The sequence below is a fragment of the Phoenix dactylifera genome, chromosome 4 (assembly GCF_051530095.1).
Source record: "Phoenix dactylifera cultivar Ajwa chromosome 4, Ajwa_hap1_PhDact_Kaust_v1.1, whole genome shotgun sequence".
Lineage (NCBI taxonomy): Eukaryota > Viridiplantae > Streptophyta > Magnoliopsida > Arecales > Arecaceae > Phoenix > Phoenix dactylifera.
In genome coordinates, this window is record NC_143193.1 from 54684006 (window position 1) to 54702641 (window position 18636).

General features: G+C 40.3%; 2 protein-coding genes across 3 annotated transcripts; one reads left to right on the forward strand and one right to left on the reverse strand.

The window, feature by feature from the left end:
• Positions 1–496: 496 nt before the first annotated feature.
• Positions 497–9382, forward strand: LOC120113005 (peptidyl-prolyl cis-trans isomerase CYP21-4-like). Of its 2 annotated transcripts, none has more exons than XM_039133343.3 (8): positions 497–787; positions 3624–3813; positions 4042–4081; positions 4309–4359; positions 5722–5807; positions 6215–6352; positions 6534–6684; positions 8909–9382. In XM_039133343.3, the coding sequence occupies exons 2-8, from the start codon at positions 3662–3664 to the stop codon at positions 8993–8995; spliced, it is 705 nt and encodes a 234-aa protein (XP_038989271.2). In that variant the 5' UTR covers positions 497–787; positions 3624–3661; the 3' UTR covers positions 8996–9382. The 2 variants fall into 2 exon arrangements, with proteins under 2 accessions (XP_038989271.2, XP_038989272.2); XM_039133344.3 differs by having other exon boundaries at positions 647–787; positions 3627–3813.
• Positions 9383–11381: 1999 nt separating this feature from the next.
• Positions 11382–18127, reverse strand: LOC103696331 (AT-hook motif nuclear-localized protein 7-like). The gene is made up of 5 exons (XM_008777924.6): positions 16965–18127; positions 16322–16389; positions 16055–16186; positions 14110–14271; positions 11382–12047 (listed from the first exon to the last, which is right to left on the reverse strand). Exons 1-5 carry the CDS (start codon positions 17395–17397, stop codon positions 11730–11732), a joined length of 1113 nt encoding a protein of 370 aa, XP_008776146.3. The 5' UTR covers positions 17398–18127; the 3' UTR covers positions 11382–11729.
• Between the last annotated feature and the right edge of the window lie 509 nt (positions 18128–18636).

Sequence of the window (18636 nt, forward strand, 5' to 3'; positions counted from 1 at the left end):
CAAAAATGATATATAATTTAACGGTGAACAAAAAGAAGTTCATGTTTTCAAGTATTATAAATATTTTTGGCATCCATGCAAACTTTGAATGCAAGGTAAAACATCTATGATGTTGCAGGGAAAGGCTGACAGGCCTAACTATAGGTGCATAACATGATACAAGAATGGAAATGGGAATAAATGAACCCACAAACTCAGATTTATAGGATTTAAACGAAGCATTGGGGGGGAAAATGCAGAATATGCCGTCTGGAAAAGTGCATGTCAATTTCCAGCAACACGTCTTACCAATAACGATGTGCCTTCCACATCGAACATTCTTCTGACGGGATGAGGGCTGCTATATAGAGGTGGGCTTGTCTCTTTCTCCCTCCTTTTCCTTTCGTTAAAGCAAAAAAAAATATATAACGATGTCCCTTTGGGAAATTTTGATCTGGCTGAATTTTTTTTGGGTAAACCGGAATTTATAAAATAAATTTATAGGACGAGGTCACGTGACACCGTGACGCAGGCGAGGCGGCACAGGATGAGAAATTTCTATGCGCGCAGCAGCCCAGAGCGGAGAACTACGACATCCGTATTTACTAAATTAAATTAATAGAACAGCAGACCGCAACCCAGATAGGCAGGGCGTCTCCACTTTTCTCCCTCCGCCTCCTCCTCCCTACCCCGACGCGTCGCCCAAGCAGCGGTGGTCTTTCAAGGCTCTCCCCCTGCATCCGACGGCCAAAAAGGCGGCTGGCGAGCCCGTATCCGGTCACCTCCGGCAGAGGGGGCTTTCCTGGCAGTAAGTCTTACCTCCGTTTCTCTTCCTCCTTTGCCCTGGAGCAGCAGCTCCCCGCGCAACACATAAGTTTTCTTCTTCTTCTTTCCGAAGAAGGAAAAAAAATCCCCTCTTCCAGCCCCCTGCCCTAACCTCCCTCTTCCTCCTCCTCCTCCTCCTCCTCCTCGCGGGTTGCCGTTCTGCGATGCATCTGATTTGCAGTCTATCATTATTTCTTTGTTTTTTATTTTTTCCCCTTCTTTCTTTCCTGCATCCATCTGCTTGATCGATGCCGTATTCTCTTGATATCTGAGATGACGTTATGTATGCTTCCTCTGAACCGCGGACTTTCGCTCAAACGGTTCCGTATCTGTTGGATCTGCATGCCCCTCTCCCAATCGAGAATAATTTGAGCACATTCGTCAGTTGCCGTTGCGGGAGATGTAAAATGTTTGACGGATTACCTTTCATAGTTCTACTTTCAACCTCTGTTACCATGGATAGCAGCATCCGCGCAACGGGCGATGGACCTGTTATAGTGTAATTATCAACTTATTCTGACCCTGCGAATATACCATCTGTTTCCTTTTGTGAGGGAGTACATCTCCGGTCTCCTCAGACACATATAGCTTAAGTGTTGTTGCATAGTCATGTTTATCTGATTTCTATATCCGCAGTCATGGGTGCATATAAACGAATTGAATTGGGACTTTCTTAAGCTTCTCTTTGGATCCACAACCTTTTTTTCCAAAAAAAATAAAGGTTAAATTGCTGACATATTTGTTAGATATGTTTCATCAAAAAAATAATTATCTGATATCACCGTATTAATGTTTTATATTCACAGTGATATAGATTTTCATGTTGGAATGGGATCATGAATAGTTTTATCGGCATCAATATGAGCTCTACATGTAACATGATGTTGTTTATGCCAATTTATCAATTGTTGAACCACCTTACTTTGCACAAGTCAACCAACACTTGCAGATCAGATTCATCGATAACAGACATTGACATAGTTTACACAATGAACTTGCACTCATGAGTCATGAGTTTCGGACAGATGGCTTAAAAAATTTCAGATTTTGCCTTTAAATATGACGTAAGATGGTATTTATGTTGATTTCTCATCTATTAAAAATACAGTATCCTAATTCAAAGAAAATTAATAATGAATTTGAGATGATAGAAAACTTTGATGAAGATAAAATTTGAATATTTACTGTCTGGATCCCATTTGAATTTTGAACAACCGTTACTAGACATTTTAAAGTATCCCAACGCACAACACTCTTGGCCTAGGGAGGGTCAGATGTACACTGCTATATCTCTGCATGCGGAAATGTTGTTTCTATATTTCTAGCCCGTGACCTCCAAGTTGCAATGGAATAACCTCATTGTTGCAGAAGGCTCACCTTCTAAGAGAAAATATTCTTATGGTTGTACTTTTATGATTGCATTATGGATGGTTTAAGAAACTTTTGCCATGTTCTATTGAACTTTTGGAGAACCAAGTTCAAAACACAATAGAAAAAGAGTTTATATTCCTTATCAAGTTTATCATAATCATGTCTCATTAGTATATTTTTTGGTATTAGATATGTAAGATACTCAAGAACTAAATGTGATCAATATTCAAAAGGAATCTCTACAATTATTATAAATTTATAGTTAATTCTTTAGAAAAACTAATAAAGAAACTTGATGTATATTTGTGTCCGATGGATGAAATATCTCATGACCATACATGATGCACATTGGTAGCTAGGGAAGCATCCACTTTGTTGTTCTGGTATCATTTGGGGGCTAACTTTATTATTCTTCTATTCTCTGTCTTTTTATTCTTAATTATTAAGTTTTCATCTTATATGAGGTCAACTTTATGAAACAAGATGTTATCCATCACACTTTATGGACTTCTATAAAGTGACACTCAGTATAGATCAACCCTCTGAGTTGGTGTCAAAATTTTGTTAACAAGGCAACTCTAGGCATGTAAGGACAAACTTGGGGCCTACCACAAGAGCTAGAATGCCTTTTGGTGGTTAGGAGTTAGGACTGTCTTACTGCTGCAGATTAGGCAGTTCCTCTGCTTATATTTCACTAAGGCTGCTTTTGTTTCAGGGTTAAAGTGGAACGAGGCCTCTACTCTGGTTATTCCACTTTGAGCCACAAAATGCTAGAAAAATATCCTATTTATTCTAAGAGCAACATGATGTAAGAAGAGCTACTTTTTCCACTTAACCCTGGACTCCATCCAACATGGTGTAATAGTGTATTTTTAGAGGGAAGTGGATTAGAAGTAAGGTAATTCATCCATTCCATGCTATGCCGCATCCAGATACAGCCTTAAAGGAAACATGGTACAATCATATAGACCATCATGTGATTTTTGTTTCAAGGATCCTTATATCGTACTGCACAAAGAGTTAATGATTATTATCTAATAATATACACGTACATGCTATTTTGCATGAATGCTTCCACATCTTAATTCTTTTGACGACTTCAGTTCCCTCTTAATTGCTTGTGCACCCACTTCTATTCTAAGAAAATAAGGGACCATAGTACATGTTGAAAGTCTTATTTGGAGGCATGTTGTAATATACTCTCCGCAGACACCTCTAATGATAGAATCTTTAAATGGAGTCATTACTGCTGTCAATTCTCGATGTTGAAATCATGAACTGCAAGAAGCTTCAAATTTAGATTATGACAAAAGAAATATTTCCTAAGCCAACAACCTTTTAGGCATGAGATGGATGGATGCAAATATGTGATTGATCATTGACTGACTTGAATGCTTCACGACTTATTCGTTGTTTTCCTTTCTTTCTTTCTTTCTTTGTTTTTTTAGTAGAGGGAGCTGTTGGAGATTGTCAGTAGAAGCACCTCATGGCAAGAATCAAACCACAGGCATTGTTACAACAAAGCAAAAGGAAGAAGGGTCCAGCACGAATAAGTCTGACCAGCATCATTACTTGCAACCTCGTTGTCATTTTGATTGTTTTATCCCTATATGCCACTTACAAGCACTGGTATCGAAGGTTAGCATCTTTATGCACCATTTATATGTATATGTTCTATGTGTGTATATATTACTAAAGCTATAGTCATATTCATCACTTAGTTATATGAATGCACAACCTGGAATCTAAATTAGCTCCAGACTACATGACAACTATCAATTCATGGTTCATTATAAAATTTTTGGACTGCTTATTGTCTTGTAAGTATGCATTTAGGCATCTAAGTTTGATTCAATTTTATTGCAGGTCAAGCTATCAACAAGTGGTTGGCTTGCACAATTTTGAGGTACACACTTTTCCTCAACTTCTTTTTCAGTTTTGCCAATTTTATGGAGAAGGGTAATTCATTTTACCTGCAGCAGTGTGCATTATAAAGTTTTTATATTTATCTTTTGAAAGTATTCTTTCCGTTCTCTTCCGCCGTTAGATTTGCTTAAGCAACATGCAACTTCAACTTCAGTATATCATTTTTCACAATTCTTATTTTCTTTTTCATTTGTGTGTGTGGTAAAGCACTCAGAAACCTTTGGAGAATCAAAGAAACATGATCTTCCAAGCTACGCTGTAAGTTTCTCTGCCTTGAAGTTCTCAAGTTTAATATTGAATTTTGTTACTATTAATCTTTCAGAAGTTGATTTAAAAATTTAACTTATTGCATATATTTGTTCAACTTATTAACACTTTGATCAAAATAAACTGTTAGTTTCATAATCAAATTTATTCCTGCTGATCCATCATCCAGTCAAGCCCACAGCTTTGTCAACTATGTTATTTTGAATAAGTATTTCAATCTCCTATCTCATGCCAAAAAGCATGTAAGATGATTGGGTGAAAAACTTTGGCCTCTCTCTGCTTCTCAACTTTACCGATCCCTCTTACATTCCAGATAAGGACCTTCATGTGGAACTAGTATGGTACTCATTGCACCACTGCTCGTGCTGCTTGTATTAGTGGATCCGAGACTTCAATCTGGTCCAGGTGACACTAGTTCCGTGAGACAGCAGGACACTTAATTCTGTTGATTGTTATGTTCAAAATTGTATTTGCTAGTTTTTAGGCAGTATATGAATCAACTTTCAAGGAAAATTAAATCAATGTGTCTCTGATAATTAAGAAAAATTGGCAACTTCCTAAAATAGAAGTCGTAATCTTCGATGTTCTGTAGTTGAGCATACTGCTACTTGTGACTTGTAAGGTTCAAAAAATAAGATGATCTGCTAGAATTTTGGTTGGATTAAAAATTAGCACTTAACGCAATGCTTCTTTACTTTCATAACTTTTTGGTTTTGCTTCTTAGACCCTGGTTATGCTTATTGATCCAGCTTTTTTATCCATTATATTGCCAAATTCCTCTTTTTTTGAATTATCAAAATTTCTCTTTTTAATGACTTTATATTTCTGTTAGATTGCAGCTTATTGGCTAGAGAATTTGGTTTTCCATTTTTATCACTTCTTCAATCTTATATGTTTTTTTTTGCATTTTACTTTCTTTTTCATTATTAATAAAAGAATATTTCCTTTTTCCATAATTAGTAATACAGGAATGATTCAATACCTCATCTGTGTAAGATCGTCAACTGAATGTGTGGGTTTATATAAGGAATAATGATATGTTATTTTGTGGATTTGGTGATATAATTCATAGCATGGGCAACATTTTTCTCGACATCAATGTATGTTACTTTGTTTCTTAACCTAATGTTTGAAACACAATAGCCAATATGGCATCTCATATTATACTTTACTAACAATTCAACCTTTTGGAGAAGTGCCAATTCAACCTTTATCAAATTATAAGAACCAAAATTCATTGCCGTTGACACCTCACTGTACAAGGTTGTAAGACTGCATGTAATGTTAGATGTGCTTATCTAAATCCTTTTTTTTCAGTTGAATTGTGACTAGATTGTTGTCTTTTTGCAATAGATTTTGAACACCGCCAAAGGTTCAATAACCATGGAGCTCTACAAGGATGCTTCTCCTGACATTGTGGACAAGTTTGTTGAGTTATGGTGAGCACTTGAAAGTATTGCTGACTATACATGTAGATTCCTACTCCTTTTTCTAATATTTTTTTTGGCATTCCCTGACTCACCATGCCTAATTCATTCTCATAACATTAAATGTTATGGAATTTATTGACTCACATGTGACCCTTTTGCAATCCAATTGATTATTTTAATTTCTGGACTCCAGCTGCTCATCATCAGTCTTAGGTTATCCTGCAAGTAGTTGAGTTACTAAACTATACTAGCCTGTGTGAACACTAATGGGGAACATAAAATTTAGTAACAGCAAAAGTCTGCACATGATATTTTTAAACAGCACGGCAGCTAAAATACTATCAATCAGCTTGCATTGTCTTTCCCACTTCTCTTTTTGTCGAAATAATATGACTAGCAAATAATCTATGATGCAGTCGAAATGGTTATTTCAAAGGGATGCCTTTTCATCATGTGATAAAGAACTATGTAATTCAAGGAGGTGAATCTCAAAGACTTGGAGCTGTGGAAGATTGGATACTGCAAGGAAAATCCCATGGTCGACTTGCTATAAGGTTTGCTAGCTTGCTGTTATGTTGCTGGACAATGCTTTTTCTGTTAAATTCCATATTCTCTTGGAATACATAAATAGGTTATGATGTGCCGTATATAATTCAGTGCTGCTTTTCTTCTTTTATTTTTTGTGGACTGTTTTTTTGTTTGTTTTATTTGAACCTTCTTATCTGATATACACAGCCCAAAGCATGAAGCATTCATGATTGGAACCACAAGGGCTAATCCCGATGATAAAGGATTCGAGCTCTTTATTACAACGGCACCAATTCCTGACTTAAATGACAAACTTGCTCTCTTTGGACGGGTCATCAAGGGAGAGGATGTGGTCCAGGTAGCCAACTAAGTGCTCTCTCTCTCTCTCTCTCTCTCTCGCTCTCTCTCTCTCTCTCTCTCTCTCTCGCCCTCCTCGCCTACCATTCTATGGATTAATATATTTTCTTGTTTTCCCATAGAAAGACCTGCATACTATTTGGGGGATTTTGACAATTACCAAACTATTGCCAGAATATTATCGCTGACTATTCTACTATAGGGATTTTGACATGTTTGTTCTCTTTTTTTGAAAGGCACTTCATTTATAACCATTTGTGAAATGAAAACCATAACAGATGTAGTTATCTATCCATAAGCTGGTATTTTTGAGTTGTGACATGAGCAAGATAACTGTGAATTATTTGGATAAGAGTCACTGCTTAGGATTATATAAATCATTTTAAAGCAGTATCATTGCAATTTTTATCTGAGTGTCGTACTAGGTAGCACAATCTATGGCAGTCCGTTGCTTCTTACTTCTTTAATAATTATATTCCTTGTTTAAAGTATCATGTATAACACAATCTATGGCAGCACTATGTACAGATCTTCATACAGGTATTGCTTCTCATTATGTTTTAATTTGTCTTGATGATCTCAACTGTTGAAATGTGGATACTCTCTTTCACAAGCTTGTCTAGAGTAACGCTATGCGCTTGCTTGGTGAATAGGGCAAGCCTATGCCTGACCTATGAAGGACCTACTTTTGGATGGTTGACACTAAAACTCTTTATTCAATTAATTGCTTGAGGAACCATATAATGTTTCATATTGTCTGGATTTAGTAATGATAAGACTTGTAGCTGTTTGTGTGCAACAAGGTAACTATGGATGTTGTTAGTGGTACTTTATATTGTACCATGTTCCAGTGGCCAAGCTTTATGGTGCCTCGTGTCTTTTGACTTTGCTATAGTGCGACTAGTGATGTATATTATTATTGAATATGACACAATCAGCTAGTCTTGGCTGACTTATAAGAAGATATCGCCAGTTTGTTCTCTTTCCTAGACCTTTACTAGGTGTTCTTCAATTATTCAAAGGAGGTTCCATGTTAATTTGTTTATCTAGTTGGATCTTGCATTCTTTTACGAGTAATGAAATCATTGTTGAGTTCCATTTTGTGCATGACATAGACGTGTGGCCTTTTTTATGCATTATGGGTGTCCTGTTTGTCTGGGACTTGGTGGAAATTTCAGGATGTTTACGGACCTTGTCTATCATGTATATAACTAAAATGGAGGGTCGGCTTATGTTGAGCTCTCTATTGGCTATGTGGATGTTCATATTAATGATATCATTAATACAGTTCTTTGTTTTAGATAATAAGTAGAATTTTTATATCTATTCTAGTTATTATATATATCTAAAATAGAGGCTTGACTTGTGCTGAACTCTGTAATGTGGACACCCATATTAATAATGTCATTCATACGATTCTTTATTTTGGATAGTAAATAGAGCTCTTATTAGCTAATACAAGAGGAAGATAGGCCTATAACGATCACATATTAACAGACATTTGTTACAGATGAATATTACATTATCTGTTTCTATAATGATAAGCAAGTACAAGTGATAGATAATGGAGTATCGGACTATTACCAAATTAAATAATAATTATACTCATATAATTGTATAAATATAATTGATATTTGAAAATATTATCGAGCTAAAATAGGTAAGTATTATATTATCTAAACCGGTATTATTATACTAGTTTAGATATTTAACAAAAGTTTCTGCTCGGCCATCAGTAAAATTTATTGCTTACTATATGGTAGAAATGTGGTTGTTGAAGACTTCTATTTATTATAATTTGCTATATTGTTATATTCTATTTAGAGAACGATTAGAAGAAAGAGAAAAACTCTGCCCGTTATATTACACGAGGCCATTATTAGTGGTGGTGGTATTGATGATGAAAGTTGTTAGATAAAGGCTCAGCTTTTTCATTATGTAGATGCTAGTATTAGTGACGCTGATCTTAACAATGAAAACTTCTACTCAGCCATAAAATATGCAATAGAAATTTGCTATTGAAACCTTTTGTTTATTATAATTTATAGTATTGCTTTATTGTATTTTAAGAGCAGCTGAAAAAAAGGGAAAAAAAACTATATCCTGTTTATCATCTGGGTTATCTGCTAGTTTAGGGTAGATTTATTAACAAGTTGTTTTGGTTCATGCGTTGCAAATCTTTCGTTCCTGATACCCTTGAATATCTTGTCTTAAATGCTGGTCAGGAAATTGAGGAAGTTGACACAGATGAACATTATCGGGCCAAGTCCCCTGTGTGGATCATCGACGTCACACTAAAACAGGAGCTTTGAACAATGCAGTTCCTTTTTTTTATCCACCTTCGAGAACTTTTCTGCACCTGACTGATGGTCTGCATGCGGTACTATGATGTTGCCATTTGAAGGGCCTTCACGAGTCCGACATGGTTTCAACCGTCATGCGGTGCTTGGATTGAATTGGACTTGTATGGTAATAATACTTTCCTTTGGTGCATGTATAAAATTAACAGACAGTTGTTGTTGGACCGCAGTTTTTAACTGTCGGCACATCTGCTGGGAAGCATATAAACTGTAATTTTGCCATCCTTCACATATTGCATGATGTTTTCGGGCACTCTCATTGCGCTTTATGCGATGCTTGAGCTTGAAAAGTTTGCATCAGCCATTGTTGTCAAATATGAGACCGTTTATCTTTTTTTACGCAGCTTTTCCATGGTGCATCATCTTGATCCGTGACCGTATATTGTTATTGTGACTTTCATGTGGTAAAAGACGGTGTTTTATGTCATTAAAGATATTTGCAAGGATCTGCAGCCATGATGAGCGATCCCACTTGCATAGCTAAGCCTGTGTTCCTCTTTTCACTTGGACATCGCTGGCCGAGGAAGATGCGGTGGGAGTCAAATATGAGGCCGGACCCTTTAAATAATTTCTCTTCGCTTTTGATGTGTATGTGTGTATATACTATTAAAACGCTTCAAACGCATCCACGGTAGCCTGCTAATGTTGGGTCAAGAAAAGATAACGCCAAAACCAAACATGACAGCAAACCAACTTCAAATATTCTTGCTGCAGCAACATACAAAAGAAGGAAACACGACTCTCTAGTTAGGCCTGGAGGTAAGGGAGGATAGCGATCCTGGAGACCCCATCCTCAGCCTCCACTTCTCCGGCGACGACCGCATCGCTCGGCTCTAACATTACCTCCTCCTCCGGCCGATGGGTCCGGGTCACCTCCACCTTTTTCTTTTCCTTCCTCGTCCTGGCTCTCTTCGCTCTCTATATACTGCAAGTCCCAGCAGCAGGTGTATACATATACACACACACATACGCACGTATGTGCTGTTCGTGGAAGTTGGAATTGGATTGGCCATCCACTTGCTAGCTCACGTGTGATATAAATGCTGGAGGGAGAGGGGAGGCTGCAGCCCGAGCCGAGAATAATAATAGTAAAAAGAAAAGGGCGAAAAATAAATAAACGGAAGTTTGGAATGATAGCTCCGGAACAATCTTGGGCCATGTGGCTCCTTGCCATGTATCCCCACTGCTCCCTTTGATTTGGTACCGCATCGTGCCATTTAATGAACCAAAGTGGTTGGTGGAAGATATCTAAGCGGCATTTTTCAAGCGTTCCATGGCATTGCTCTTTGTCAAGACTCAAATGGACGGCCCCTCTCGGAGCATATTGTCCTTGCGGAGCATGCTTTGGGCCCAAATCTGGTACTAAGAAAAAAGCTTCCAGGCCCAATGCCACATGCCCGGCCCGCAGGTTTTGATTTGCTGCATCGGAAACTTGCCATCATGCATGATGCTGATATCCCAAACAATGCCGATCCCCCTCGTCACACGGCGGCTAAACTCCGAAGGTCTATTCTTGCACATTGCTCTTTTACTTGCTCCGTGTTTAGTTAGTTTTTTTTTGTTTCTTTGGCTTCCAAACACCATAAAAAAGAAGTCGGCGTGCGTCGCTATATATATATATTAGTAAAACAACCAAGAAACCCGTACTTGCAAAATTCCGACGGCCCGGCCATGTTCATCTCTCGCAAGTGCATGAGAGATCAACAGGCGGGCTCTGGTCTCCCGGGTGTACAGCATCTCGAGCACCCACCCGCGGACGGACGGCTGCGAGCCAACCGATGCACATGGGAGGAGGAGCTTATCTTTTCCTGCCCTAATCAAAAAGCAGTCCGGAGCGTGGGGCATGCGATGCCATTCAGATGCTGCTCGCAAGGCTGGGAGAACAAGCTTGCTGGTCTAGCTTTATTCTCCCCCTTTCCTCTTCCATTCTCTGACAGAGACCTCCACCCCCTCCAGAGGAGCAATCTTTAGTATCCATCTCTTCCATTCTCATGTCAAGCGGTGGCGCCAAGGTAACTAACTATGTATCGTCTCTCCGGTTCCAACTCTTATGCGGTTTAATAATTAATTAATAGGGATCAGAACACTAACAAATAGCAAATTGTGCAGAGATTCTTTCGAGCAAGTTCGTTTTCAGACTTTCGTGTTTTTTTTTTTTCAGTTTCTTATGGTCAGGGTGTCCCCCGATCCAGCTTGACCGGTCCCATGCCATGCTTGCACCTAACTTCAAAAGAGTTTCATCAAGAGACCCAAGCCTTTCTCTGCATGGGAGAAGAGGGAGAAAGAGAGGGAGAAACGACAATAGATCCACACGAATACCACAAAGGCATCACCGACGTCTCAGCAGAAGCAGTAGCAGTTTTCATGAATTCCATCCGATGCATAGCCTTCAACCACTTGAGAAGCAGATCCGTGGACAAAACACCGGTCCCCTCAAGCTACCACTAGACGAATGACAAAAGAACCAGCAGCAACAACAGACACCCAGAGACTCTTAGGTCAATGGTTACGGACATTAACATCAGAAAGATAATAGCAAACCCAACCGGTCATCAGGTCCCCGGTCCTGACATACTCGCTGAACTGTGATCTGCCCCCTAGCCTAACAACCTAATGAAGCAAGCATCACTCCGCATGTTAGAACCGCATGCTAGCGTTAGGACTGAAAGATACAGCTATCTCGATTCTACTCCGCGGGTAAGCATATGTTGATATCTGGTGAAGGTTTGTGCCCCGATGACTGCAGACCATGCCAATCTGCCGTCCGGAAAGAAGAGGAGTTTGGGTTTGGGGGGTTGCTCATGCTGTTTTCCGCATCCCCGCGGCCTTGCCCAGGTACTGTTGCGCTCGGGGTTTCGCAGTCATCATCAGGAGTTGCCTGAGTTATTGGCCTTGCCGCTGTCAATACTCCAGTAGATGCTGGAATTGGTGAGAACGCCGATTCCGGGGCAGCCTTCCTTTTATGCTCCTTGAAAGTGTTCGGCAAGAAGCTCCCGACCACCACCTGTAAGAGCAATACAAACTCTATCACTTACTCTTTTTAATGAATACTGCAACAAGATGGCATGGTAAATGAGTCGCAGTTACGTTCTAGTAAGAGAAAGGCCGATCTCCACCCCTCCCCCTCTAGGTCTGATGATTAACTGATCCAAACCACATCATGGAGCCACCATTTATTCATCCCAACTATAATAGGATCGAACTTGAAAGTACTAATAATAACCACCGCATGCATTAATCCTTGTCCCATCTAACGTAACTACCGAATAGAATTCCAATAACAAAAAACTAAGAACAGCGGCAGCAATGAGAAACATGCAAAGAGAAACAAACAAAGGATAGCTGCACTCATTTCTTTTGCATCTGCATCTCAAAGAAAGATAAATGCACTATGACTGTTTAAGTTAAAATCTTCCATACGCTATTCGACATCGTGCAAGTGTCGAAGTCGAAGATAGCTCGACCAGGGCAGGACCTGAGAAAGGCCGGCAAATTTGAATTTTTCTACGACCTCAGTTTGGCTTAAATTTGTCCATGCAGGACCTTGTTAAGCCCCAAACAACATGACCTCATGTTCTCTTGAAACCTAGGGACCAAGAATGCAAGATATCATGAAGTATTTGAAAAGCAAACTAAACAGAGCAGAATTTATGAGGTGACTGATGCACGCATACTTATTCAATTTATTCGTCCTATATGTACTAGATAATTGTAAATTCTTGTAGGCCTAAGCTTTCCTAGCTTAGTCCAGGCTCGTTCCCACTAACCGTGCTAGTTTTTAAGGCTTGGGCTTTAGTTATTGAGTCCAAAATTTGAGCGGTGGCCGTAAATTTTTTGGCATCCCTAACTTCAGAATCAGTCCTAAGACTGCACTCTAGCTAAATAAGCAAACCTGATTTCACATGAATGGATCAGCGCAAGCTCACAGGAATGTAATAATTACTTTCAGTACAGTGGAACTGTTCAGAAATCAAGATGTTACAAAAATGTCAATTCTTAGTGATTTCCACGTCAGAACTTTAGCATGCTAAAGTTCTAGAAAGCAAGAACTTGATCTTCCATGTGCTTCAATTTTCTCCTTCTTTTTTTCCTTAACAGAGAGCAATTTAAAATATACTAACTTTTTTTTGCTGAATATAAGAATATATATATGCTATATATATATATATGTATGTATGTATGTATGTATGTATGTATGTATGTATCTATGTATGTATGTATGTATCTATGTATGTATGTATGTATCTATGTATGTATATGTATATATATATATATATGTGTGTGTGTGTGTGCGCGCGTGCGTGCATGTATATATTTTTTTTCATACATAGTTGAATTGTGGAAGTGTGAACCTTGATGCAAGGTTGCTCCACTGTTACCTAGAGGTTACAAGTTCAAAATAGAAAACAAGCTTTCAAAATGAAATGCCTATGCTGCAGATTGATGTTCAAATCTTGTATACTATCAGTGTATATAGCAAAAAATGCAAGATCCCGGTGCAGAGAGGTCCATTCTATGCAACACTACCATGCCAGACTGCCAGTACGATAGGCATCGCTCTCGATTCATTGCCTATGATATGACAAGATAGCCTCTCTATAGCTGCTAAAATTGCATGACACGTAAAAGCTTGATAACTTCCTTCTACATGGTGCCGAACCTAGAAAACATGAGTTTCATTCAATTTCTGTTGGACATCATAATATAGCATATGGCACAGTGGCCTACAGAAAATTTCTGTCTGCCAGGTATCAGGATGATGCATACCCCATTGTAGTGCAGTATACGTCCACTTTGTATTACGATGTAAGAGGGGAGGAAAGTTCTGTTATATGATGCACAAAATGCCCGTTTTATAAGCCAAGTTGCTTGTAGAAGGCTTATTAGGAACTAATTTGATACGTAATCGACCCCCTCCTTGTCAGAGTCCGGTAGTATTAAGTACCGACCCATGTAGCTTTGCGCAGGAAAGCATTCTCGGTATACCACATGATAGTGCAATGTACCATGCAGGGCCTAAGAACGAGGCAGAAATTTAATAGCAAAAAGGAGAAGTTATATATTACTTGAATTGGACTAGCAGCAAGCAGCAATCCAGCGACTCCTCCACCAACCACACGACCGTCAGGGCCAGCAAGTGAGACACTTATCCCACCGCTTCTGCTACGTACGCCACCAGTTTCTGTGACTGTGAAGGATCCAGATAAAGATAGAATCTCAAAGCGACCCTGCATAATAACATAATAAAACAACTTAGAACCTGATGTATACCTTTTCGCTCGAGGAAGATGAACTTAAATGGAAGATATAAACAGCATCCAGAAAAGAGGGAGAGGAGGCAAACGAACATGCAGGTGAGACAGAGACTAGTTTTTGATCGTACAGTAGCACTGCTGACATGTTAGCTATCAATTGTTTAAATATACATATAACCTCGATCTTTATCTTATCATCTTATGAATCAGGGACATAAGTCTATCTATGCCAACCGGCCTTCTAGGCAAACTCAACAATCAGCGCCAGGTTGCAGCAGGCCATAAAGCCACATTGGCTGCAGCAATGACAAAAATTAAATCCTTAGCAGAAACATCATTTAGGGTATGTTTGGTCGAGGAAAGTTGCACTCTGAGATGGAATGAAAATGAGTGGCTCATATTCCAGCCATTTGATTAGGGGGAGTCTTATTTCAATTCCTATTCCACGGAGGAATGGAAAAGCCCTAATTCCCTAAAATCCAATTCCTTTTTTTTTTTTTCTAGTATTCAAAAATTTTCAGACCATGACCTGGATTTTCGCATGCATCATAATGAAGGCATGATCAAAAGTCACTAAAAAAGACGAACTCAAGTTCTTGCAGTTAGACATGGGTAGAAGTATCCCTACGTTAAAAGATGTCTAAGATGCAGCTGTATGCAACCTTCCGAACCACAATGATTAGGTTCGCAAGCTGGGTCTTCTGGCCTGGAAAGATAGGAGTTGGCTTAAGATAAGGAAGTTGTGAAGCCTCAGAAACAAGCTGAGAATGGATGACTATTGGCCGAAATATTTAGCTGTAAGGTTCTATGCATGACGATAGGGAGCATGAGTGGTAGACATGTCTCTGCACATTCCTCACTATAGGAAGCTTTAAGGAAATGGGCTTCCTCCTCAAAATGGATGCTTGGAATGGGACTCCCATGGGGACGCCAAGAGTTGCATCAGAGGAGGGAGTGTTAAGAAGACAAGAATCCTGCATGCAAAGAAAACTCTGAGAAGACTTGGAAAGAGTCCCTGTGATGAGACGGTGATCTACATGTCTCATGATCAACGTTCCGTTAAAAGAAAGATCCCTATTGATCATTGCTAGATCAACCCCACCCACCCCGCAAAAAAAAAAAAACAAAGAAAAGAAAGGTAAAAGAAAAAAGGAGCACCAATATGCTTTTTATTTTTAATTATGGTTTATATCCGTTGTAGCACCATCAGTCCATCATGAAATTTTGATATATCTAATCAAACATAACCTATATAAGCTCCTCAACACAATGTTAATATATACTATCTCATGCCAAGACATGCATGGGTGTGTATTTTTTATTTTCTCTTTTCATATGCATGATGCTTAATTCTAGTGATGTTAAGCCTTCAAGCCTTACATATTTTCTGATATGGATAATGGTATTTTAGTTTTATTTTTTTTTTTAAGAAAAAAAAGGGAAACCCTTGGACTGGTTGATATGTACTGATCTAAACTACTCATAAAGACTTTCTGAGGTTTAAAATTGATATAGAAGAAGAGCCTAAGAGCTCAAGTATCTAATTATAACATGGCAAGGTTAGCATGAAGATTGAAGATAATCGGAAATGGCATTCTTTGGTGGAGACGAAAAATTGAAAACCTGAGCGTACTCATATTGCAAGCAACTTTGGAGCGTAGATGAGTGGCAGTCAAGCTACAATTAATGATGCATTACGTTTCATCAGCAATCAAATAGTTGCGAATGTAGGAAAATAAGTAGTTGTAGCCCATGCCTCATATGTCAAGGTGCCGCCAGAAGAACCAGGCTGGCGTAGAGTGACGTTGGAGATGGCTCCATTTGCAGAGAGAATGCAAATCGCCCGTGGGCCCTTTTGGGAGAAGGAGAGTATCCTTGCAGCAACATCCTAGCAAGCCCAAAAGAATTCTTCATGGTCAGCATGAAGTTGCGAGGCGTGCGTGCGGTGCCATGCAAACACTAGTTTGGAAAGGGATGCAGAGAGAAAATGAAAACTCTCAGATTTGTAGTTGCGAGGCGTTACCTCCCCTGTGCCTACGGTCACGACATGCGGTGTGAAATTCCCTCCAGCCGAGTACGCAAACCACTCGCCTTCAAAAATCAAAAGTTTGGGATGTGAGATATGAGAGAAGTATTCCTTCCAACCCCAGCAGTACATATTTTTCAGGGGCTATTACGTGGCAAACAAGAAAGAAAGCCAGTCCGCACAGGGAATGCTTTCAAAGGCAGGGCTCTGATAAAAGCCACCGAGAGGAACAAAAATAGAAGCGGGGGTAGCTTGCGATAATCTATGAAATCAATAGGAAAGAAACCAGAAATCTCCTGTTTTTCCTTAGCATTACGGACTAGGCTTTCGTAAAGCTAGCTACGATTTTTTCCCCTACTGTGACCAACTACTGACTGTTAGGATATCAGGACACCGCAACATTTTTGGTTTTTTTTTTTCGGATTTTTTTTTGATTGAAGGAGAGGCTAAGCCACCCAGTTTATCCGGACACTGTAACTATAAAGTAAAAAAATAAAAAAAACAAATAAATAAAAATCGCCACCAACCCAAACAGTAAAAGAAATAAGAAGCGTCTGCACGCAAGGGAGGGAAGGAGGGAGGTTGGAACACGGAAGGGAGGTAAGGAAGAAGATGGTGGGGAGTGAGAGAGAGAACTGACCGAGAGCTGCAAGGAGCTGGCGCTTGCCGGAGCCTGGTGGCCGCCCTCTACCCCGTTTGCCAGAGAAGTCGACGCCGACGGGAGAGAAAGGGGAGCAGGAGGAGGTGGGAGAGAGCGCCAGGGACATGCTGCTCCCATCGGTCCCGTACTTCCGGGGCCTCCCGCGCTTCTTCCGGGCAAGGTCCTCGCTGCCGCCGCTCCCCATCCCCATCCCCATCCCTACCCCCATGCCCATGCTCATGCTCGTCGCCATCCCCATGACAGGCGGCGGCGGCGGAGGCACCACAGCTCCCGTCCCTACCGCGCCCGAGCAAGCTGGCGGGGACGGAGTCGGAGATGGAGATGGGGTGGAAGACGGAGAGTCCTTCGCTCCATCTCCTCCTCCTCCAGCTTCAGAAGGCCCGCTCACCACGACGTTCTCCCTCGCTTCCATTCATATATATACTAGCGAGCTAGCCAGAGAGACGGACGGACGGAGAGCAACAGAAGGCACCACCAGAGAGAAGGAGAGAGAAAACGGAGTGGTTGGATGAAGTTGCGATTTTTCTTCTCGTCTTTTTTCTTTCTATCCGGCCACTGGAATAAAGACGTGGTAGTGATGAGAAGGGCGGGCGAGTCTCCCACTCTTCTCGATCTTCTCTAGTCTCTCCTCTCCTATCCTCTCCTCCCCGTCAGTCGTCGGTCGAGAAAAAGAAAAGAAATGTAATAATATATTTAAAAAACAAAAACTGCTCTTGCTCCCTTTCTTTCTATCTCTCTCCCCTTTTCTCTTCCTTCCGGAGCTGCTTCTCCCTCCTCCTCCTCCTCCGGCTGCTGCGGCTGCGACCGGGACCGGGAGACAATCTACCTGGAAGGACCTAGCGGGGTCTCCTTTTCTCTCACTCCATTTGCTCTCCCTCTCCCCCTAAATGACCTCCGTACCCCTCGAGGCCGCTCCTGGTGACATTGATGCCGCCAATTAGGACACGGGTGGGTGCCCTCAGATTCGCTCACAGGGTTTGGGCTTGTTGAGACTTGAGAGAGGAGGAGGATTAAAGAGCAGGGAGCTGAGAGAAAATCCGAACCCAATAGAGGGAGATGCGGCACTAGAATTAACTTAAGAAGATATATATGATAGCAACCGGGGGAGGGGGGCAGGTGCTGGGGTTGGTATTATTATTACCAACAATATGGAGGACGACAAACTATAAAAAGAGAAGCGCGATTAAATTAATGCATTTATTTACAGTGCGGGGTTTGTTCTTTTCCCTTTTCCGCTTTTTGAATTTTGAAATCCGCACCGGGTCGCTCAACCATAAATGACCAAACGGTTGGCACCAGAATTCCCCGCCCCGAGTTTTTACTCAGTCGCAAAACTCCAGGATTAGAAGAAATAAATGGGAGTAGGTATGGTTAGGGAAGACTACCCCCTACTGAACTCCATCCATCACATTTTCTTTTCCCTTCTTCTCTTCTCTTCTCTTTTCATTTCTTTCTTTCTGAGTTAACATTTTTTATGTCTCAACAAGTAGCGGAAATCATTTCCTCAGAAAGCAACTATTTAATAAAATATATAAATTTATAAGCGAATCGGACAAAGCAATTCGGGGAAAGCTGGTGATGGCCTCCCAGGGAAGCAAGCCTCATCCACGCACATTGGTGGAGGAAGGGGATGGGAAAGGAGAATACTCTA